The sequence below is a fragment of the Rana temporaria genome, chromosome 5 (genome assembly GCF_905171775.1).
Source record: "Rana temporaria chromosome 5, aRanTem1.1, whole genome shotgun sequence".
Classification (NCBI taxonomy): domain Eukaryota; kingdom Metazoa; phylum Chordata; class Amphibia; order Anura; family Ranidae; genus Rana; species Rana temporaria.
Window position 1 is genome coordinate 317,691,925 of NC_053493.1, and position 21,151 is coordinate 317,713,075.

The 21,151-nt window shown below is 42.8% G+C and overlaps 1 protein-coding gene across 2 annotated transcripts in view; it reads left to right on the forward strand.

The window, feature by feature from the left end:
- Window positions 1–21,151, forward strand: part of SNTG1 (syntrophin gamma 1) — a 795,295-nt gene that overhangs the window by 650,988 nt on the left and 123,156 nt on the right. For both annotated transcript variants that reach the window (XM_040354181.1, XM_040354180.1), the window contains one exon: window positions 9,198–9,328. In XM_040354181.1, coding sequence (XP_040210115.1) covers window positions 9,198–9,328 — 131 coding nt within the window. The remainder of the gene's footprint in view (window positions 1–9,197; window positions 9,329–21,151) is intronic.

Genomic DNA, 21,151 nt, shown 5'->3' on the forward strand with positions numbered 1-21,151 from the left:
TTTCAGAATCTAGGAGAAGGCTAGATTTCATGTCAGCTTTTTCTATTTGTTGTCATGGCAGATATTTTCTCACTTCCTATATGATAAAAAAAAGGTTTTAGATGGACACTTAAAGCAAGTATGGGTGGCTCCAACTTCTTATGAGTCCTTTCTGAGTTATGTAGGTGTAATGTAGCCTCGATAACCAGGACACTCCAATATGTAAATATCACCCAGCTTCCAGGGTGGCAGGATCTGGTCCATCCTCTACCTTACCTATAGGAATGGGCCAAACACCCCCTGGTTCGGTTCGCACCAGAACACCTTGAACAGGTAAAATGTTCTAGCGAACATGCGAATGCTATTAAAGCCTATGAGACACAAACATGAAAAATCAAAAGTTCTCATTTTAAAGGCTTATATGGAAGTTATTGCCATAAAAAACTGCATGGGAACCTGGGTACTGCCATATGGGACATGTATCAATGCAAAACATTTTTTTTTCAGGAGTAGTGATTTTAATGATGCTCAAAGTAAAACAATAAAAATGAAATATTCCTTTATAATTCATGTCAGGGGGGTCCACTTAGTCTCCCTGTCAAGTGGCACATCTGTGTGATGTTATAGAACATGCCGCAGCAATAATGAAATTTCTAAAGGAAAAAAATGTAATTTCAACTTGCTCGCAGCTGTTAATGCAATTGCATGCTGGATTTTGTATGTAATGTGTTGCCGACTCCCAATATAGATGAAAAATCAATGAAAAAAATGGCATGGGTCCCCCCAGTCCATAAAAAAAATGGCATAGGGTCACTTCCACAATTCATACCAGACCCTTATCCAAGCATGCAGCCTGGCAGGTTAGGATGGGGGGGGACGAGTGAGCATCCCCTTCTAAACCATACCAGGCCACATTCCCTCAACATAGGGGGTGGGTGCTTTGGGGCAGGGGAGCTCTACGCCCCTCACCCCAAAGCACCTTGTCCTCCATGTTTGATGAGGACAATGGCCTCTTCCAGACAACCCTGGCTGGTGGTTGCCGGGGTCTGCAGGCCAGGGGGCTTATTGGAATCTGGAAGCTCCCTTAACAAGGGGGCCCCTAGATCCCTCCCCTCCCCTATGTGAATGGATATGTGGTACATTGTACACCTACAGTAGGGTGAACCCGATATTGTGTCAATCTCGCTCTCTTTCTCGGCGAGATTGAGCACCTACGAGCCCCATCGCGGAGCCAGCGCCGAGCTGGCTTGCCGCGATGGAGACAGAGCCGTCATAGAAGCGACGGGAGATCCGACTTGGATTCCCGCCAATTCTACACGTGTGCGGCGTTTGTTATGAATCCTGAATCCACGTGGGTAGGTATCACATGGGTAGGTACAGAGCATGATGGGACTGTGAGGCCTATATAGGTCCGATGCAAGGCGCGCATCCGTCATTTCAGCGAGAAGAACCGGCGTGTCAACATCGGGAGAAGAAGAGAAGTGAAGAACATGACGTCACAGCACAGAAGAAGAACTCACAGCACGGAAGGAGAAGAAGACGTACAGCACGGAAGAAGGCACCGGACAGCGAGACGAAGAACCGGGGTGCGCCGAGTCAACAGCGGAGAGCGGCGAACATAGAAGGAGACCCCCCGGATAGCGGAGAAGACCCATCGGAATAGCGGAAGAAGAAGCCCCCCCGCCGAAGACGCCGGAGGAAACCCGCCGGGGGGTGGGGGCTTTTTTAAAAGCGACCCCCCCGGCGGTGGAAGAGAACCAGACGGCGGCCCCCACCCACCCGAAGACGTCAAAGAAGAAGCTCCCCCTGCTAAAAGAGCTAATAAAGAAGACAGGGGGGGCCTCCGGAGCAGACTAATAAAATATTTTAATACCCTGTGTGGTTTATTTGTGTTTTTACCACTTTTCTTGCAGGTGAATGGGTAGGGGTACGATGTACCCCATACTCATTCACTTAGGGTGGGGGCGCGGTATCTGGGGGCCCCCTTATTAAAGGGGGCTCCCAGATTCCGATAAGCCTCCCGCCCGCATACCCCGACAACCAACGGCCAGGGTTGTCGGGAAGGGGCCCTGTCCTCATCAACATGGGGACAGGGTGCTCTGAGGTGGGGGGGCCGCAGTGCGCCCCCCTGCCCCAGAGCACCCAACCCCCCCATGTTGAGGGCATGCAGCCTGGTACGGCTCAGGAGGGGGGGGGGGGGCGCTCGCTCGTCCCCACTCCCTTCCTGGCTGGCCGGGTAGCGTGCTTTGGGATACGGGTCTGGTATGGATTGTAGGGGGACCCCCTACGCTGTTTTTTTTCGGCGTAGGGGGGCTCTCCTTACAACCCATAACAGACCTAAGGGCCCGGTATGCTCCTGAGGGGGGAACCCATGCCGGATTTTTATTTAAAATCCGGCGGGGACTTCCCCCTCAGGATTCATAACAAACGCCGCACACGTGTAGAATTGGCGGGAATCCAAGTCGGATCTCCCGTCGCTTCTATGACGCGCTTGCTGGGATGTGCTGTCACTATTCCAGTGAGTGCGAGATGTCGGCGAGATCTCGGCACCATGTCGCCGAGAATCAGCGCGATGCTGTCGTGCTAAAAACACAATATCACAAACACCTACTGTACCTATTCACCAAAAAGTGTCAAAAGGTAAAAACCACAAGAGACCATTTTGACAATTCCTTTATTAAAAAATAAAAAAGTGTCCCACAATGTAAATCATTCAATCTGATGTCACATGATGTCAGAAGGGGCGTGGTTACTTGGTTACATCACCGGGTGGCCACGCCCTTGCCTATATAACAGCTGTCAAAGCCAAGAGACAGCAGTCATGGGAGACCTCCCATCGAGGTGGAGCTTTTAAATTTTTTGGGTCCATTGGGTGGTGTGATTGATGGTGGATATACATTGAGGGATACTTTTTTTTTAATAAAGGAATTTTCAAAAACTGTCTCTTGTGGTTTTTACTTTTTGCATTTTTTTTGGTGAATGGGTAGGGACAAAGGGCCAGATTCACAGTGGAGATACGACGGCGTATCTGCTGATACGCCGTCGTATCTCTGTTTCTATCTATGCGACTGATTCATAGAATCAGTTACGCATAGATAGCCAGAAGATCCGACAGGTGTAATTGTTTTACACTGTCGGATCTTAGGATGCAAAACCGCGGCCGCTGCTGGGGGGAGTTTGCGTCGTAAACCAGCGTCGGGTATGCAAATTAGGAGTTACGGCGATTCACAACGGATTTTCGCGTTCGCTAGTCTAGTTTCCCGTCGCAAAGTTAGTCATCGTTTTAGCTGCACTAACTTTAGTCAGCAAGTGTATTGCTGTCTAAAGTATGGCCGTCGTTCCCGCGTCGAAATTTAAAAATCAACGTCGTTTGTGTAAGCCGTCCGGGAATACGGAATTACGCTACGCGCGTGGCCGTTCGAAAAAATGACGTCACGGCGCGCAATGCACGACGGGAGTTCGGAAACGGAGCATGCGCGTTAGGTCCGGTGCGGGAGCGTGCCTAATTTAAATGGCACACGCCCATTTAAATTGGCCCGCCTTGCGCTGGAGGCCGTCGGCGTAGGTTTTCATCGCAAGTGCTTGGTGAATCTACGATACGTTACGCCGCCGCTCTCCTATGTGAATCTGGCCCAATGTATCCAATAGCCATTCAAATTGGGGGGCAGGATCTGGGGGCCTCCTTGTTAAAGGGGGCTTCCAGATTCCGATAAGCCCCCATTCGCAGACCCAGACAACCACCGACCAGGGTTGTCGTGAAGAGGCCCTTGTCCCCATCAACATGGTAACAAGGTGCTTAGGGGTGGGGGGCACAGAGCAAGCACCCCAAAGCACCCTCCCCATGTTGAGGGCAAACGGCCTGGTATGGTGAGGAGGTGAGGCACTCACTCGTCCCCTCCCTTTCCTCGCCTGCCAGGCTGCATGCTCGGATAAGGGCCTGGTATGGATTTTGGGGGGTACCCCACGCCAATTTTTTTTTTAAATATTGGCATAGAGGTCCCCTTAAAATCTATTCCAGACCCAAAGGGCCTGGTATGGATTTTGGGTGGGGCATGCTGTTTAAAAAAAAAAAGCTTAGATTCCCCTTAAAATCTATACAAGAACCAAAGGGCATGATACGGACCTTGGGGCACATAGTTTTTTTTCTTAATTCTGTCATAGGGTTCCCCTTAACCACTTCAATACACCGTATTATATACTCTGCACTGCACTACATACCATGCACTGTATTATATATACTACATTGACTGCACTATATATTTTCCACTGTATTATATATACTGCAATGACTGCACTGTATACTCTTCAATGTATTATATATACTATACTGATGGCACTATATACTATGCACTGTATTATATATGCTACACTGACTGCACTATACTATTTTATTTATACTACACTGACTGGATTATATACTCTCCACTGAATTATATATACTACACTGACTGCAATATATACTCTGAACTATATTATATATACTACAATGACTGCACTCTATACTCTGAACTGTATTATATATATACTACATTGACTGCACGCTATACTCTCAACTGAATTATATATACTACACTGACTGTAATATATACTCTGAACTATATTATACTGTACATACTACACTGACTGCACTATATAGTCTGAACTGCATTATATATACGACACTGACTGCACTATATACTCTGAACTTTATTTTATATACTACACTGACTACACTATATACTCTGAATTGTATTATATATATTGCACAGACTGTACTATATACTCTGAACTGTATTATATATACCACACTTACTGCACTATACACTCTGAACTGTATTATATATACTACACTGACTACCTGCCTAATCTCTATTCATTCACTATATACGGCCGTCGTGTAAATAGCCTTATATAGTGTGGCAATCATGCCTCTCACAGCACATTGCGTTGTGATCAGTTAAAAGCATACAAGTCAGGTGCATGCTTTGGTCAGTCAGCAGCTGTCATTGTACTGTGATCTTGCAGTGCATTATGGGACGCTCTGCAGCGGGTAAACTTCTTGCGAGCGCCCCATATGTTTGTTCTACGAACAAATGAACACCGATGTTCAACTCGAACATCAGGACCATCCCTACTAACCTACCTATTGGCTAGTTAGGCTGACCATGTGATTGGGCAGCAGTCAGTTTCAGGAGGTGGGGGGGCCCTGACCTAATGACTACAGGAGCCAATTATTTATTGCAGCCTCCTGGTTTTCTGAGCTCATTATCCAAGGGCAGCAGAAGTGATCAGGAAACCTCTGAAAGGGCTTTCTGTACAGTGGTATATATTGTAGTAATTTTATTTAGCCCACAAGTTTACTGTAGTGATGAAAACATGAGTCAGAAACGACTGAAAGGTCTTTTGAGTTCATTGGCATCGATGAATGAAAATTATGCTTTGCTTTGCATGTTATCTAATGAAGATGTTATGGGATTCTTTTCTTTATTCTGTACACTTAAGAACTCTGCAGTATGGTGCATTGTCTTCGTAAATTATTTATACCCTGCTGGCACCACTTGTTGTGTCCTACATAATTAGATCACGGCAAAGAGACCCAGAGCTTGAAATCCTAATAAAGTTAACCAAGAATCATGGGAGTTATAGTTTGCAAAAAGCTGTGTGTCTTAAGTTACACATTGTAAAAATAATGTGAACACATCTTAAAGCTTTTTATTTAACCGTTAATAAAGCTGAATAGTCCTTTCTTAGTGTTTTCCTAAAATTCATTATAAATCAATAAATGTGCACTATTCAGAGATTTATGAGTTTTAGTTCATATAAGCTACATAATACAATTTAATTGGATTTTGTAGCTTTAGGTAAAATGGAGAAGGGTTGAAATATCTTCTAGTTATTTATTGCTTGTTTATGAGCCCATTGGGAAGATGTCTCCTTACTTTCTGTGTGGTCACCAGGAAAATAAATATAGAGTATCCCTCCAACAGGGATATTAATGTGTTTCAATAGAAGCAACAGGGATACTAATTTGCTGCCAACAGGGATACTAATTTGTTTTAGTAGAAGTACAGAGTATTTTTCCAAACAGGATACTAACTTGTTCTTAGTAGCAATACAGGAAATCCTTCCAGAAGAAATACTGCATAGTAAATTAGTTTTTAATAGATTGTGGTACAAATTTTTATTGCTGTCTGTGCCCCAACTTGGGTTATTTCCTATACAGGATAGACTGGGTCCTCTGTTATTTGCTTATCACCCAAATTTGGTTCTACATCGGGGACATTTTTTTTTAACCAATAAAGGACTTTTATTCAAGAGTCCTTTATTGGTTAAAAAAAAAAAAACAATGTCCCCGATGTAGAACCAAACAAAGTTTTTGTTTTGTTTTATACCAAAAGGAATTGTCAAAAAACCATGTGTGTTTCTTTATTTTTTACACTTTTTTGGTGAATGGGTAGGGGTACTATGTTCCCCATACTCTTTTACATGGGGGGGGCTGGGATATGGGGGACCCCTTTTAAAGGAGGCTTCTAGCATCCGATGTGATAAGCCCCCTGCCCGCAGACCCCCACAGCCCAGGGTTGTCGGAAAGAGGCCCTTCTCCCCAACAACATAGTGACAAGGTTCTTTGGGGGGACAGAGGGCATGTGGACTGGTATGTTTCAGGAGGTTTGCCAGGCTGCATGCTTGAATAAGGATCTGGTATGTATTTTGGGGGGATCCCCAGGCATTTTTTTTTTGAGTGGGGTTTCCTTTAAAATCCATACCAGACCTAAAGGGCCTGATATGGTTGGGATCGCATCTCTGATCGTGGTACGGAGCCTCTGATAGAGGCTTCTTACCACGTGATCAGCTATGACCAATCACAGCTGATCACAGCATGAACCAGGAAGTGCAGATAAATGGCTTTGCTTGGTTCGTGCTGACAGGGAGAGCCGATTGGTGGCTCTCCCTGTCAGGGGGGGGGGGGGGCTGCGCTGATAATCAGCACATTGATTATCAGTGCAGCCCCCATGAGAGGTGCCATAGCAATGCCAATCAGTGCCAATCAGCTGCCAGTCAGTGCCCATCAGGAACACCTGTCAGTGCCCATAACAGTGCCAATCAGTCCCCATCAGTACCTCATCATCATGTCAGTACCTCATCATCAATGCTGCCCATCAGTGCCATCTATTAGTGTCCATCAGTGCCACATGTCAGAGCCAATTAGTGCCGCCTATCAGTTCCCATCACTGCCACCTATCAGTGCCCATCAGTGCCACCTATACGTGCCCATTACATTAGTGCTGTATATCAGTGCTGCCTATCGGTGACCATCAGTGCTGCATATCAGTGCTGCCTATCAGTGCCCATTAATTCTACATATCAGTGCCTCCTCATCAGTGCCCATCAGTAACCATCAGTGCCACCTTATCAGTGCCAACTCATCAGTGCCCATCAGTGCCAACTTATCAGTGCCCATCAGTGCTCCCTGAGGACAAAACACAATTTAATAACAGAAACAAATACATTTTTATTTTATTATTTAATTTTGGTCTTTTTTAGTTTGTTTAGAAAAAAAAAATAAAACCCCCAATGGTAATCAAATACCACCATAAGAAATCTATATTTGTGGGAAGAAAATCATAAAAATTTGGTTTGGGTACAGTGTTACATGACCATGCAATTGTCATTCAAAGTGTGACAGCACTGAAAGCTGAAGATTGTCCTGGGCAGGAAGGGGGAAAAGTGCTACAGCTTCTATGAATGAAATGTGATCTGTGAATGGAGGAGGCGGACCCTTCAATCAGTTGCCCAGCCTCCATTCATAGTTAGTTGATAATATCTATGAATGTCTAGGAAGGGGCAGCTTTTTCAACTAAATCAACCCCTGCTGCACTTGAAGATTATGGTAACAGGGGTAGTGGGGAATTGGGGGAAGAAGATTTATATTAAATCAGGATCCAGCAGCACAAATGCCACACCACATGGATAGTAAATAACCTCACGTGTGCTGATTTATTTTTTTACTTTCAAAAGTTTTTATTAGAAGTTTACAAAGAATAAAAGAAGTACAAGACAAATGAAACCAAGGACTGCAGGGATCTGTCTCGAACGGATATGTGGAGTCCTAAAAATAAGAAACATACTGTACATCCGTGTAAAAGATCAGCAAAAATTCAGTTAACACACCATATCATATTGATAGCAAGTGTAAATAGCTTATAAAAGGGCAAACTAACGATATAACAACCCACTCAGGTAACAAGTTCAACCTAAGTGTAGACTCTCAGGTATAATAAGCATGTGTCTAATACTGACGATCAGAAGGAAAATAAACCTCCGCCATTTTCAAATGAAACATAAGGAAATAAGAGGAAAGGTGGTATAAAAGAAATAGGTGTGGAGGAAGGGGGGAAATAAAAGTGGGTAAAGGTCAAGAAGGGAGGAAGATAAAGGAGATTCCAGCGACCTATCTGGAGTGCTTTGAAACTGCTATAAAATATTTAATCATTTAAGGAACCAGAGGAATGTGCATATAGGTTTTTACTAAACTTCGGCTTTACTTGGTTCCGTTGGTTACCAGACTGGACTGCTTGTCTACTCACACAATGATTGTTATAGTTAGGTATGTATTTATTGACATATGTGCTTGCTCTGTGGTTCTCCGGTACCACAGATATTTCACCTGGTGTTTGCGTTGATGTAAATCAAAATGCAGGAGCAGCATGTTAATTTCCTGCAAACAAGCATGCTCAGAAAGAAAACATGGAGATAAATATCAGAGGAAGATAGGTTATTGCACATTGTGCGTCATTACTATTCTGTTGGCACTGAAATATTGTGAAAACCTTAAAGTGAACCTTTCACTTAAATTCTGCATGAATAAATTCCTAAAATGTCACAGTATCCAGAAACGGTATCATTTTCCAGAAAAGCCTCAACTTCCATCATTAAAAACAATCCTTGAGCAATCCAACAAATGACTTTGCCCAGATAAGATGTCATCAGCCTGCTGCAGGTAAAAGAAAATATTTCCTTTATTTCCTCTCCTCCAGTGTGCAGAATACAATGGTGTAACCTTGTAGCCAGTCACATGGTGAGAGACTGCAGCAAATTAAGCTTTCATAAAATTATCCTAAAACTCTTACTGACTACCTTATCTTTTTTGTTGCAAATACAAAAAAGATTGGTGCCTTACAAAAAATTATTGTCTAAGTTTTACAATAAAATAATTGCATTCTGCCTTCCCCTCACAGGACACATTGTCGTGCTCTTCATGGCCAGCATCACCTGCCCTCAGATGGGAAAAACGGTGGTGTGATCTCCGCTTAATCCCACTTCTCCATTCAAGATTATCACAATATATGACAGGAACGGATTTATGCAGGTAAAAAAAATATTTTTTTTGTATTCAAATTGGTGCCAAACTATGGTATTTAAAAATCTCCATGGGGGATATTTTATAAGCATGTACAGAACAACAGTGTACAGTAACACAGGAGGTCTGGTGCTAAAATTATTGCTCTAGCTATAACGTTTGCAGTGATACCTCACATGTGTGGTTTGAACTAGTGTGAACACAGTGTACATATGTGTGCATTCACCTTTGCACATAATCACAGGAGGAGAGGGGCACATAACATTTAAAAAAAAAAAAAAAATCTTAATTCACTTTTTGTTTAATTTTACACTGTCTCTTATTTTATTTTTTTTAATCACCTTTTTTTTTATTGCTATCATAAGGGATGAACAACATCCGTTGTGATAGCATGGGCAGTGACATGTACTCTTTAATGGCACATTTGGGGTCTTTTAGACTCCAGATCTCTCTTCCACCCCAAGTTTTATCAGATGCTTGCAAAGTCCTGAAGAATGGACAGTATGAAGTCCCTGTAGCCCCAGTGTGAGGGCAGGTAAATTGGTCCTATTTAGCACCTCAATCAAGTCTATAGTCCGTCTAGTGTTAGCCCCCATATGTCTAGATGGGATAAACCCAACATGGTTAGCATATTAGCTTAGATTTTCATAAATCAAAGTCAGAGTTAAGTAGGGAAAAAAGGCCTGTAGTTGTCAGGTGCAGCTGTTTTTTTCCCAGCCTTTAGCATAACTGTAAAATACTAATTCATTCATTGAGAGTGGGGCAGTGGCAGCACTAGGAGGTGGCTTCTGGGGCTATAGCCCTGAATCTGGGGCTCATAGTCCTGAGTCACTGCAGGGGTCCCCAACCTGTTGCAAGTACAGGAGAGCCGGAGAGCGGGCAGGCCGGACTACAGAGCTGGTGGGCAGAACGGGAGAGCCAGCCGGCGGGCAGCACTGCATCACCGCTGATCCACCCTCAGGCTGCATTCACACCTGAGCATTTTGTCGCCTGAAGCGCGACGCTCAAATACGCTAGAGGGGAAAAAATACATTGTTCCCTATGGAGATGGTTTACATCTCCACTCCAAGCCGCCTGACGCCAAATGCCTAAAGCTCAAACAAGTTCCGGACCCTTTTTTGTCGCACGTATCGGGCGGTTTGGTCGTTTTTGAGCGTTTCCATTTCCCATAGAAAGTAATGGAAACGCTCGATTCAATCGACTAGCGCGACAACGAGCATTTGCTACGGGCGTTTTGTCGATTTAATCAATAGAACATTTCACCCAGGCAGAAGATTAAAAAAATCTAACATAGCAACAAGTAATGAAAAGATGATAATTTTTCCTCTTGGCTAAAATAAAAAACTTCGAAGTACAAAAACGTCAGACGACGCTGTATGCAAACGCGCAAATAAGCATGAATACGCGCGACAAAATGCCGGAAAAAAACGCCAGAAAAAACGACCGACGCTCAGGTGTGAATGCAGCCTCACTGTGCAGCTTCAGGCAGCAGAGAGATTACATCATCTCTCACTGCGGGTCCTCTTTCTGGGGACCCTAATGTAAGGGAGGCTCTCTGGGACCCTGATGTAAGTAGGGAAGCTCTCTGGGGACCCTGTTGTAAGGGTATCTCTGGGGATCCTGATGTAAGAAGGGGGTTCTCTGGGATCCTTATGTAAGTAGGGAGGCTCTCTGGGACCCTCTTTCTGTTTAAGGGAGGGATGTTTGTCTAGTTTTAAACAATTGTATAGCTTTATGCATTGACCTCTGAAATATGCTTGATGTGCTTCCTTTTTAATGGAGCTGCTATACAGTGCCCTTATTAAACTGAAAACATTCATCCAAATTCTGAGAAAGCTTCTCTTTAGTGGACTCTATATGAGTGAAATATTAATTAAAGAGCCAATGGCACATTTTTGAGGTGAAACCTGATATTACCAGATCCAGAATAATTGAAGCATGATATGACAACGTGACTGGGATAATTTCAGAGGCGACCTTGTTGACTTAGTTTGATAAAGTACAGATTCTGTGTGAAACGCGTCAACCTTGTACCCTCCTGCCTGTCTGTGCTTGGTTGTTTTTAAAGGATTTTGTACTATTAATTAAAGCCAAAATTGCATTGTGTGAGTGTGAAACCATCTGACTTTTGATTTATCTTCTGCTAGCAGTTGCAGGGCGTGCATCTCACCATCTGCATCATGCTATGTAGAATTATGGCCTTAGTGACTCACCTAAGAGCAGTGGTATTTTATTATTCAGAGGCAAACTTGTTGGCAATTAAAGGGGCTGAGATGAGAAAATGATTGAGCCTAGAATACATCTTGTGTGAAACAGAATATAATGTGAATTGTTTATGGAGGGGTTATTTAGTCCTCCATGTATCAAACTATCAAATACTTTTTTGGACGAGGAGTGTTGAAATAACACCTGCATATCATTTGTTGGGGGATATAATTAGATTGAAATACCCTCTTATAACCATTCACAGATGAGAGTATTGTTGCAACTTGTACTTGCAACTTGCAAACTTGACTAAGGAAATTAATCTGGCCTGGATTGGTGGTGTATACATTCATCAGAGTGAGCTGGATATTCATATAATTTCAAGCCAGAATGATAAATCGACCATCAGGATCACTGAAGGAGGATTGTATCCTCAAGGGGCAGGTATGCTTAATAAAAATAGCAACTCTGGCTTTCCTGGATGAGCATGAAACCACATAAGCTGTGGGGAAGTGTTTCATAGCAAACTTAAATGATCTCCATGGACGAAAATGCATTTTCTGCATCATTATCACATCTGCTCTCAAGGATCTAAACTCCTTTAATGCCAATGATCTTTTACTAATAGAATTAAGACCTTTAACATTGTAAAACAGGTTTAACAAAATATCAAAAGAACAACAAAAAAAACTGAGAAGCATAAACTAGCAATCTACAACAAGTAGAGATGGGTAAACTGTTTTGGTTTTGGTTTGGGCCCGAACAGCGCCCGTTTGGGTGTTTGCACAGCTGAGCACACAGTGAATTGCTGCCAGTTGTTAGGGAGTGGGCTGGGAAGCTGGCCACATCATCCTTACCATCAGATGAGTCATCAGGTGTCAGCGGGCTTCCCCGATGGCAGCTGAATGAACAAAAAACATTGCTGGAAATAGAATTTTTTTTAAAATCCCACCCAATTGATACTAGGTCCTTTGGGTCTGGTATGGATTTATGAGAACTCCACACCAAAATGTAAAAACAAATGGCGTGGGGTCCCCCCACAATCCATACCAGACGCTTAGGTTTTTGCATTAATACATGTCCCCAGGGCAGTACCTGGGCCCCCATATACTCCAAAATGGGGACTTTTGATTTTTCTAGTTTGGGTCCCATAGATTGTAATAGGGTTTGTGGTTCGGGTCCAAACTTTTTTTTATGTTTGTGAGTTATGGTGAGAACCGGGAGTCATCATCTTCTTTCCAATTGAAAACTATAGAACAAAACCTGAAAATAAAAAAATAAAACTTTATCCAATAGATGTGCAGGGGTATCCCCTATGGGATCTCCATATGCATACCAATAGATGGAATGTCCAAGAGCAGATATCCCAGTCCTACCAGAAAGATCAAGCGGGCCAGGTGGAAGAAGGCAGGCATTGAGGCATAGGGAATGCTTATCTTGCTGGGCGTATGAACATGAAGTCGAGGGTGACTGGAGCAGTGCAGGGTGGTAGCCCCAGTTTCTGAAGAAGGCCTTGCCTTCCTGTAGATCTAGTATGCTGTGTTGATTGCCATTTTTCGCGGCAAAGAGTCTAAATGGAAAACCCTATCTGTATGGTATCCGATAATTCTGGAGATGAACAGAAAAGGGACAAAAATTATAGCATTTAGCAAGGGAGATAGGCCATTATAAATCTTCTCCCCTTTATAGTCAATCAGCAATTTTTCCAAGTTGACATAAGGAGGGCTTCTTTCCTATTATAGTAGTGGAATTGTACTATGAGAACTCTGGGTCTGTTTCCAGCAGGTTGTTTGGGACCCAAAGATTTTTTCCAAATGCCAGTCTGTATATTGACTATATATGGGTCTAGGGTGGTGAATAAGCACACAAGGTATGATTGAAGGTTGGTATCACCTACTGACTTTGGGAATACCTCTAATACCTAGATTTTGGTGTCTCTCTTTGCTTTTTATGTCCTCTTGCTGTAGCTGGAGTTAAGAGAGACCGTATGTTTTAATTCCATGCCTTCTTCTACGTGGACATATTGGACCAGGTCATGGAATTTAGACACTGTGTGCCCTCCTATTCCTGTGTTATTCTAAGGAGATATTATGTGTGAGTTTTTGTAGCAAGGCCTGCAACTTTTTATTCAGCACTTCCACAGTTAAAAAAGTGGCTGATGTTTTAGGCTGGGAGGGAGAGCTGGCACTCTCATCCTCCTCCATGACCACTAGCAGGTCTGTGAGCTTTTTCCACTCTACAGGGGATGCAGGCCAACTCAGGAAGTGGTCTAGTGTAGAAAGTTTACAGCTCCCGTGGAGGAGAGGAAGTTTTCTGCCTCCCTACCTCACCCATGCGGTGCTCTTGGGGTTGGTTAACCCAGTGCTGATGCCCCAGATTGATGTCAGCTGGTTGAAGCAGAGTGGTGGTTAAAGAAAGTAGACAAGCAGCAGAGTATTTGCATCATGTGGTATCCTTGCTTGGGAGTTGCACATGCACCCTCTAGTGGCTGTCTTTGGTCTCCAGCTTTTGTCTCCAGCTTTAGAAAGTATTCTATTGTGATAATAAGGCATATCTTGCAAACAACTGTCCAGAGAAGCAGAGAAGCTAATGATCATTCAGGATTCTTGAAAGAGCAGCACAGCATAGTCAAATGCACACCTATCCTACTGGAGAAAAAAGGAACAGCAGGTTTAAGATCTCAGCTCTGCTCACCAAGTAATTTGCCTCTATTGTGCTAAGAAGGCATATCTTGCAAACAACTGCCCAGAGAAGCAGGAAAGCTCATGATTCTTCAGCATTCTTGCATTAACAGCACAGCCTAGTCAAATGTACACCTAGCCTACTGGAGAATAAAGGAACAGCAGGTCTAAGATCTCAGTTCTGCTCGTCAAGACCTTTTTTCTGAGTAGCTGGGGTGAGGACTTAGCATAGATGAGCAAGGTTAATGGAAGTTAGTTGTAGTTTTGTTAAAACTTCAATCTGAAGCTGTCCCCTGTAGTGCCTGTTCTCCGCCACTAGATGTTCTCAGTTTTAAAGCAGCTTTATTCAACTTCCTCGGATTCCAGAATTTCATGGACCTGCCCCAGGGGTAGTATCAATATGCAGCCAGCGCTCAGAGTACTGCTTCACTGCACTGCTTTTTTTTTAAGAATGTGTGAAGGGAAGATTAAACAAAACTAGACTTCTGATCTGAGGGTACATCTGTCCTTTTTAATATAATTGACACTAAACCATTAATACTTCCCTATAATCCCAATATGAGCCACATAATCGATGACCTTAACTAAATCCCTTTAACTAACATTTTTCCCTAGGTGAAATCTATACAATTATGCTAATAAACAGCATACTACTATCACATATCTAATGGGAACAGTACTATTATGTCAAAAAAATAAAATAATACTTTGCAAGTTTTACAGGCTGCAAAATTATTGATTCCAAAAAAATTGCACTAAAACAAAATTATCTGTCTGTAACCTGATCTGCCTGGTCAGTAAAGTGCTTGGAACATAAACTGACTTAGATTCAGTCACTTCGAAGTGAAGTGAGACGCACTGAAGGTAAACATAGCACATAGCAGGAATATTATCAAAGCTAAAAGATGAGCCACTGTGATTCCTCTACCATTCTCTGGAGAGAGACATCTATTGCATTTATTTGCTCAGTGCTGTTGATTGACATAAATCCCATTTATTTAACCTTTAAGTTGTTTTACATTCTTTACTGGATGAATTTTCTTTAGACGTAGTGCTAAAAATGTGCCTGTTTTCAGTGTTTTTTTCTGTGCGCTTAGCAAAAAAATTATATAAGCATATGTTCCATATTTACAAATGATTTGGGACTTTTACAGTTAATGTCAGCCAAGAATGTTAAAGATCCAGCAGTAGAAAAAATTATCTTTGTGACCAAGGAAACAGGATAAAGAAAGTCAGCATGAAGAAATAAAATAATTTACTTACAACAATTATACATTATTAGCCGGATTCACGTAGATCGGCGCATCTTTGTGCCGGCATATCGCATCTCATAACTCTGAGAGGCAAGTGCAGTATTCACAAAGCACTCGCTCCCTACGTTGCGCCAGCGTAACATAAATTGGCCGGCGTAAGCCTGCCTTATTCAAAGTTGTAGGTAGTGGGCGTGATACATTTAAATTAAACGTGACCCCATGTAAATGGAGGGTCGAACGAACGGCGCATGCGCGCGCATGCTCAGAATCACGTCACATATACTCCCTAAGATACGACGGCTCAATGCCTACAACGTGAACGTAACCTACGCCCAGCCCCATTCACGTATGACTTACGTAAACGACGTAAAATACGACGGCTGTTCCCTGGTCCATACCCTAATATGACTTACCCCTGCTTTATGTGGAATAACTTTACACTTTACGCCGGACGTACGCCTTACCTAAACGGCATAGACTACTGCGACAGGCATAAGTACGTTCGTGAATTGGCGTATCTAGGTCATTTACATATTCAACGCGTACTGTAAATCAATGGAAGCGCCCCTTGCAGCCAGCGGAAATATGTGCCCAAGATACGACGGCGTAGGAGACTTACGTCGGTCGGATCAAGTAAAAATTCAGGCGTATCTTGTGTTGAGAATTAGGCGCACAGATACGATGGCGCATCCGAGAACTTACGCGGCGTATCAGAAGATACGTGAATCTGGGCCTATAGATAGATACTGTTGTATTGATGAAAAATGTAGGCCAGTCTTATAAAATTTATAGTGACACCAATGACAATTTCAGCATCACTACATCTAGGGTGTTTTGTGAAAGGGGGTTGGGGGGGGGGGGTGGGATGACCCTTTCATGGCAGCATCCACTTACTCTACCTGGGTAAACTGGGAGTCTTGTGCCTCCACTAAGTAAGAGATTGGGAATCCTAATGAATTCTTTATCTTTAGTGCCACCACATAGAATTGCCATGGGCAATGGACTTCCTTCTAGAAATACTTTGTCCCAAGGTTGTTCACGTACTGAACAACAAAAACAGGTCCATTCTTGTAGATTTAGTTCCAAATTCTTTATTATAACTTTGTTGAAGGTAGAATACAGGAGAAGGTAGAATACTTAAATTCTTCCAGGTCTCTTACAACTTCTCTGGCTAGTAGATGCTGGATGTGTCTTAGCATGCAGGAGCCTCAGTTTCTATTAGAGAAATGCAATCACAAAATAGAAGGCTCTGCTGTAACCCTGTTCCAGCTGTTTGATTCTAGCATATGGCTATATTAGGCACATAGCCTCCAGACACACAGCCTTTACAGAGGGCCTTACCTTTTAGGCCAGTACTCTGGCCTTGGGGCCTCCCAGTAAGCACAGTGTCAACTGACCCCAGGCCCTCTTTTAGAGGACATCTGCCCCAAACTGAAGGGACCCTTCCAGAAACAGTACCTCTCTGTTTTTTTTTTAAAGCCTGGTCCAGACCACTAATGACAAACTTACCAGGAGTTTGCATGCTGCCAATGCAGGTAGAGCTCTCTGGCCACACTTCTGCAACATACCTTTGAAACTTCCCTTACATAGTCTGGTAGATGATGTAGTACAGATGGTCCTTGGGCACAAGGTTCTGCAAAAGACTTTGCAAGCACACACACAAACACAGCAAGTCTGTTAGGGAACATATCCCTACACATCATTAATAATGAAGTGACAAATCATTGCATGTATGTGTAATAAATACAAAATTAAAGTTGGAGACATTTTTAAGAGAGGACTAACATTTGTATATGAATGGTAATTGACCAAATTAATTATAGTAGGCATAAAGTGTTACATACTTGCCTAAAGTAGCACTGTCAACACATAGCAGGTATCACCAGGCTTTTGCTCTTCTGGTCCTTTAATAGTGTAATCATCCTACTTAGAAAACAGGTGCACTATTCTGTTTTAATATGTCAATAAATTATATACATTGTGAACAAAGCAATATCAAACTATGATCTCATGCAACAAATAACATAATAAATATTATATTGTGATAAAACTAAAAGGAACACCCAGTGAAAAATGAAATAATGTCTTTCAAAAAAAGTCCATGAATAAACCCAACATGGAAAAAACCTTTTAGCAAGGGTTGTATAAATGCACAACCAGTTTGGTGATAAAATAATAATAGTGTATCAATATCCCTGAGCGATCCAAATTAACGGTGTTCAGATATATCCCATCACCACATAGACGTGCCACTTACAAGAGTTTGTGAATATCACATAATAGAGATCACATTCGCTTGATTAAAATGCAAGGGACTCAAACGGCCGGGCTGTGGAAAAGATCTGATTCACTGGCAATCAAAGGAAAGACTCTGTGGTAACCAATAAGCAGACATCCGATAGCAGTTACTTCCAATATGTGTGGAGAGAATAATGTTTCAACATAAAGGATTCACAAATAATCAATAATACCTGATAAACTACCAAAATTACCATTAAAAATTATATTTTTAACATAAATAGAGAGTATGTTCAAGTTAAGCTGGACACATAAATAAGTCTAACTGGTCCCAGGACTTTTGCATTATGCTAGATATAAGAATAATTTTATTCAGTCTCAATTGACTAATTCCACACCCAATATGAAAGGTGCATGTATGCTTGTAAAACTGCTAATATAAATAAAATAAAAAATGGGAGAAATTACCCCCCCCCCCCATTATGTTGGAAAAATAACAAAAGAAACACAAAAGAAAAAAAAGAAGAAAGAAAAACAGGGAGAGATACATATCTAATAAAAACTGATATTCATGAACACAATATTATCTCAGATCAGCTTGCAAGATGCCAGGTATCACAGAGCAAGCTATCCAACACCATGAAAGGTATTGAAATATAATATAGAAATTATATAAAAAAGGAGAGAATGGAGACCCCCCCCCTTTAATTAATGAAAGGTAAATTAACTATTATCAATGAAACAATTAATGTCCCATTCTGTATTGAGTCTTAATGGTCTATATGTTTGCAAACAATAAAGCCCCGTACACACGGTCTGACTTTTTCCATCGGAAATTCCGACCGTGTGTATGCCCTATCTGACTTTTTTCTGAGGAATTCCGTCGGAGTTTAGATAGAGAACATGGGCCTGATCCACAAAAACCCGGCGGAACGTAATTTTTCCTATTTAAGTTACACCGCCGCAAAATCTCTACCTAAGTGCCCGATCCACAAAGCACTTACCTAGAAATTTTGAGCGGTGTAACTTAAATCCGTCCGGCGCAAGGCGTTCCTAATTTAATGGGGCGAGTCCCATTTAAATTAGGCGCGCTCTCGCGCCGGACATACTGCGCATGCTCCCGACGTCATTTTCCCGACGTGCTTTGCACGGTTTTACGTTGCGCCCGGTTTTGAGAATCGCGACGGGCGTAAAAAAAAAAAACGAGTTGCGGCGGGAAAAAAAAATGACAGCGACGCGGGGTAGAAGGGTCTACTTTTACAAGGTGTAAACAGTTTAGGCCTTGTAAAAGCAGCCCTAATTTTGCGACAGCAAACTAATACTTATGGAGAAAAAACGAAGCGTAAAAGCTTTGTGGATCTCCGTAAGTACTAATTTGCATACCCGAAGCGGCATTTCGACGAGAAATGCCCCCAGCAGCGGCTGCGGTACTGCATCCTAAGATCCGACACATGTCGGATCTTCTGCCTATCTATGAGAAACTGATTCTGTGGATCAGTTCCATAGATAGAAACAGGGATACGACGGCGTATCAGTAGATACGCCAGCGTATCCCTTTTGAGGATCAGGCCCCATGTTCTTTTTTACTCCGATGGAATTTCGTTTGAATTCCGATGTGAGTTTGGCCGGGCAAAAACACAATCGTGTGTACATTAATACTACTGTGTTTCACCATGGAATATGGATTTTTTCAAGTTACTCCCCCTCCAATGGGGGAGGGGGTAAATTGTTCAATGCCTACAACCTACAAGAGGGCTAGATGTTCAGCTCTCCTCAAATTGAGTGCCCCCACTGGCACCTCAAAAGGTAAATTTCACCCCTTGTTCCACATGTGATAAACTCCTCTATCAGATATGTGTATTGAGCTGTCTGTGATAGAAAGGAAGTGGTTCTAACTTTGTTAGAATCCCTACATACCTTGCAATGCTTGCACAGGAAACAACTTTTAGATTACCAAACATTTTGGTTTTAGTGAATACATTTGGTGAATACCAAAGTTCTTTTGTTACTTCTCCAACTCTTTGGGGGGGGTCATTTAAAAAAAATATATATTTATATTTCCAGTTTTTTACGTATACATGCACCTTTCTTATTGGGTGTGTAATTAGTCAATTGGGACTGAATATATTTATTGTGATATCTATCAAATGTATATATAGCCCTGGGACCGGTTAGGCCCCATACACACGATAGAATTTATCCGCGAATACGGTCCAGCGGACCGTTTCCGCGGATAAATCCTCTCGAGGATTTCGGCGGATTTTCATGCGATGGAGTGTACACACCATCGCATTGAAATCCGCACCGAAATCCTCTGGCGATGATGTGTCGCGCCGTCGCCGCGATTATGACGCGGCGACGTGCGCGACGCTGTCATATAAGGAATTCCACGCATGCGTCGAATCATTACGACGCATGCGGGGGATCCCTTCGGACGGATGGATCCGGTGAGTCTGTACAGACCAGCGGATCCATCCGTTGGGATGGACTCCAGCAGATGGATATGTTCTGCATGTCAGCAAATATTCGATCTGCTGGAATCCATCCCAGGGGAGATATATCCGCGGAAACAGATCCGCTGGCGTGTACACACCATAGGATCTATCCGCTGAAACCCATTTGCTGGGATTTATCTGCGGATGGATTCTATCGTGTGTACGGGGCCTTAGTCTTATTTATGTGTCCAGCTTACCTTAAACATACTGGGCTAGATTCACAGACGACTTACGCCGACGTATCTATTGATACGCGGCGTAAGTTCTGTGATGCGCCGTCATATCTATGCGGGAACAAGATACGCCTGAATTTTGCCAAAATACGACCAACGTAGGTCTCCTACGCCGTCGTATCTTGGGTGCATATTTACGCTGGCCAAAAGGGGCGCTTCCATAGATTTACGCGTTGAATATGCAAATGACCTAGATACGCCGATTCACGAGCGTATTTGCGCCCGCTACACCGTTTACGTAAGGCTTACGTCCGGCGTAAAGTTACCCCTGCTATATGAGGCGCAAGTAATGCAAAGTATGGACGTCGGAACAAGCGTATATTTTTACGTCGTTTACGTAAGTGGTACGTGAATGGGGCTGGGCGTAAGTTACGTTCACGTCGTTGCCATTGCGCTGTGGTACCTTAGGGCGTAAATTCGATGTGATTCTGAGCATGCGTGCGAATGCGCCATTCGTGCGGCGCTTCATTTACATGGGGTCACGATTCATTATAATACAACACGCCCACTACCAGCCTACTTTGAATTACGTGGGCTTATGCCGACCCATTTACGTTACGCCGCTGTAACTTAGGGAGCAAGTGTTTTGTGAATACTGTACTTGCCTCTCTATGTTACGTCGGCGTAGGGCATATAAGATGCACTTTCTTTTTTTAATATAATATAATTTTTTATGATAATTTTTGTAGTTTATTATGAGGCATTATTGATTATTTGTATAGCAAAA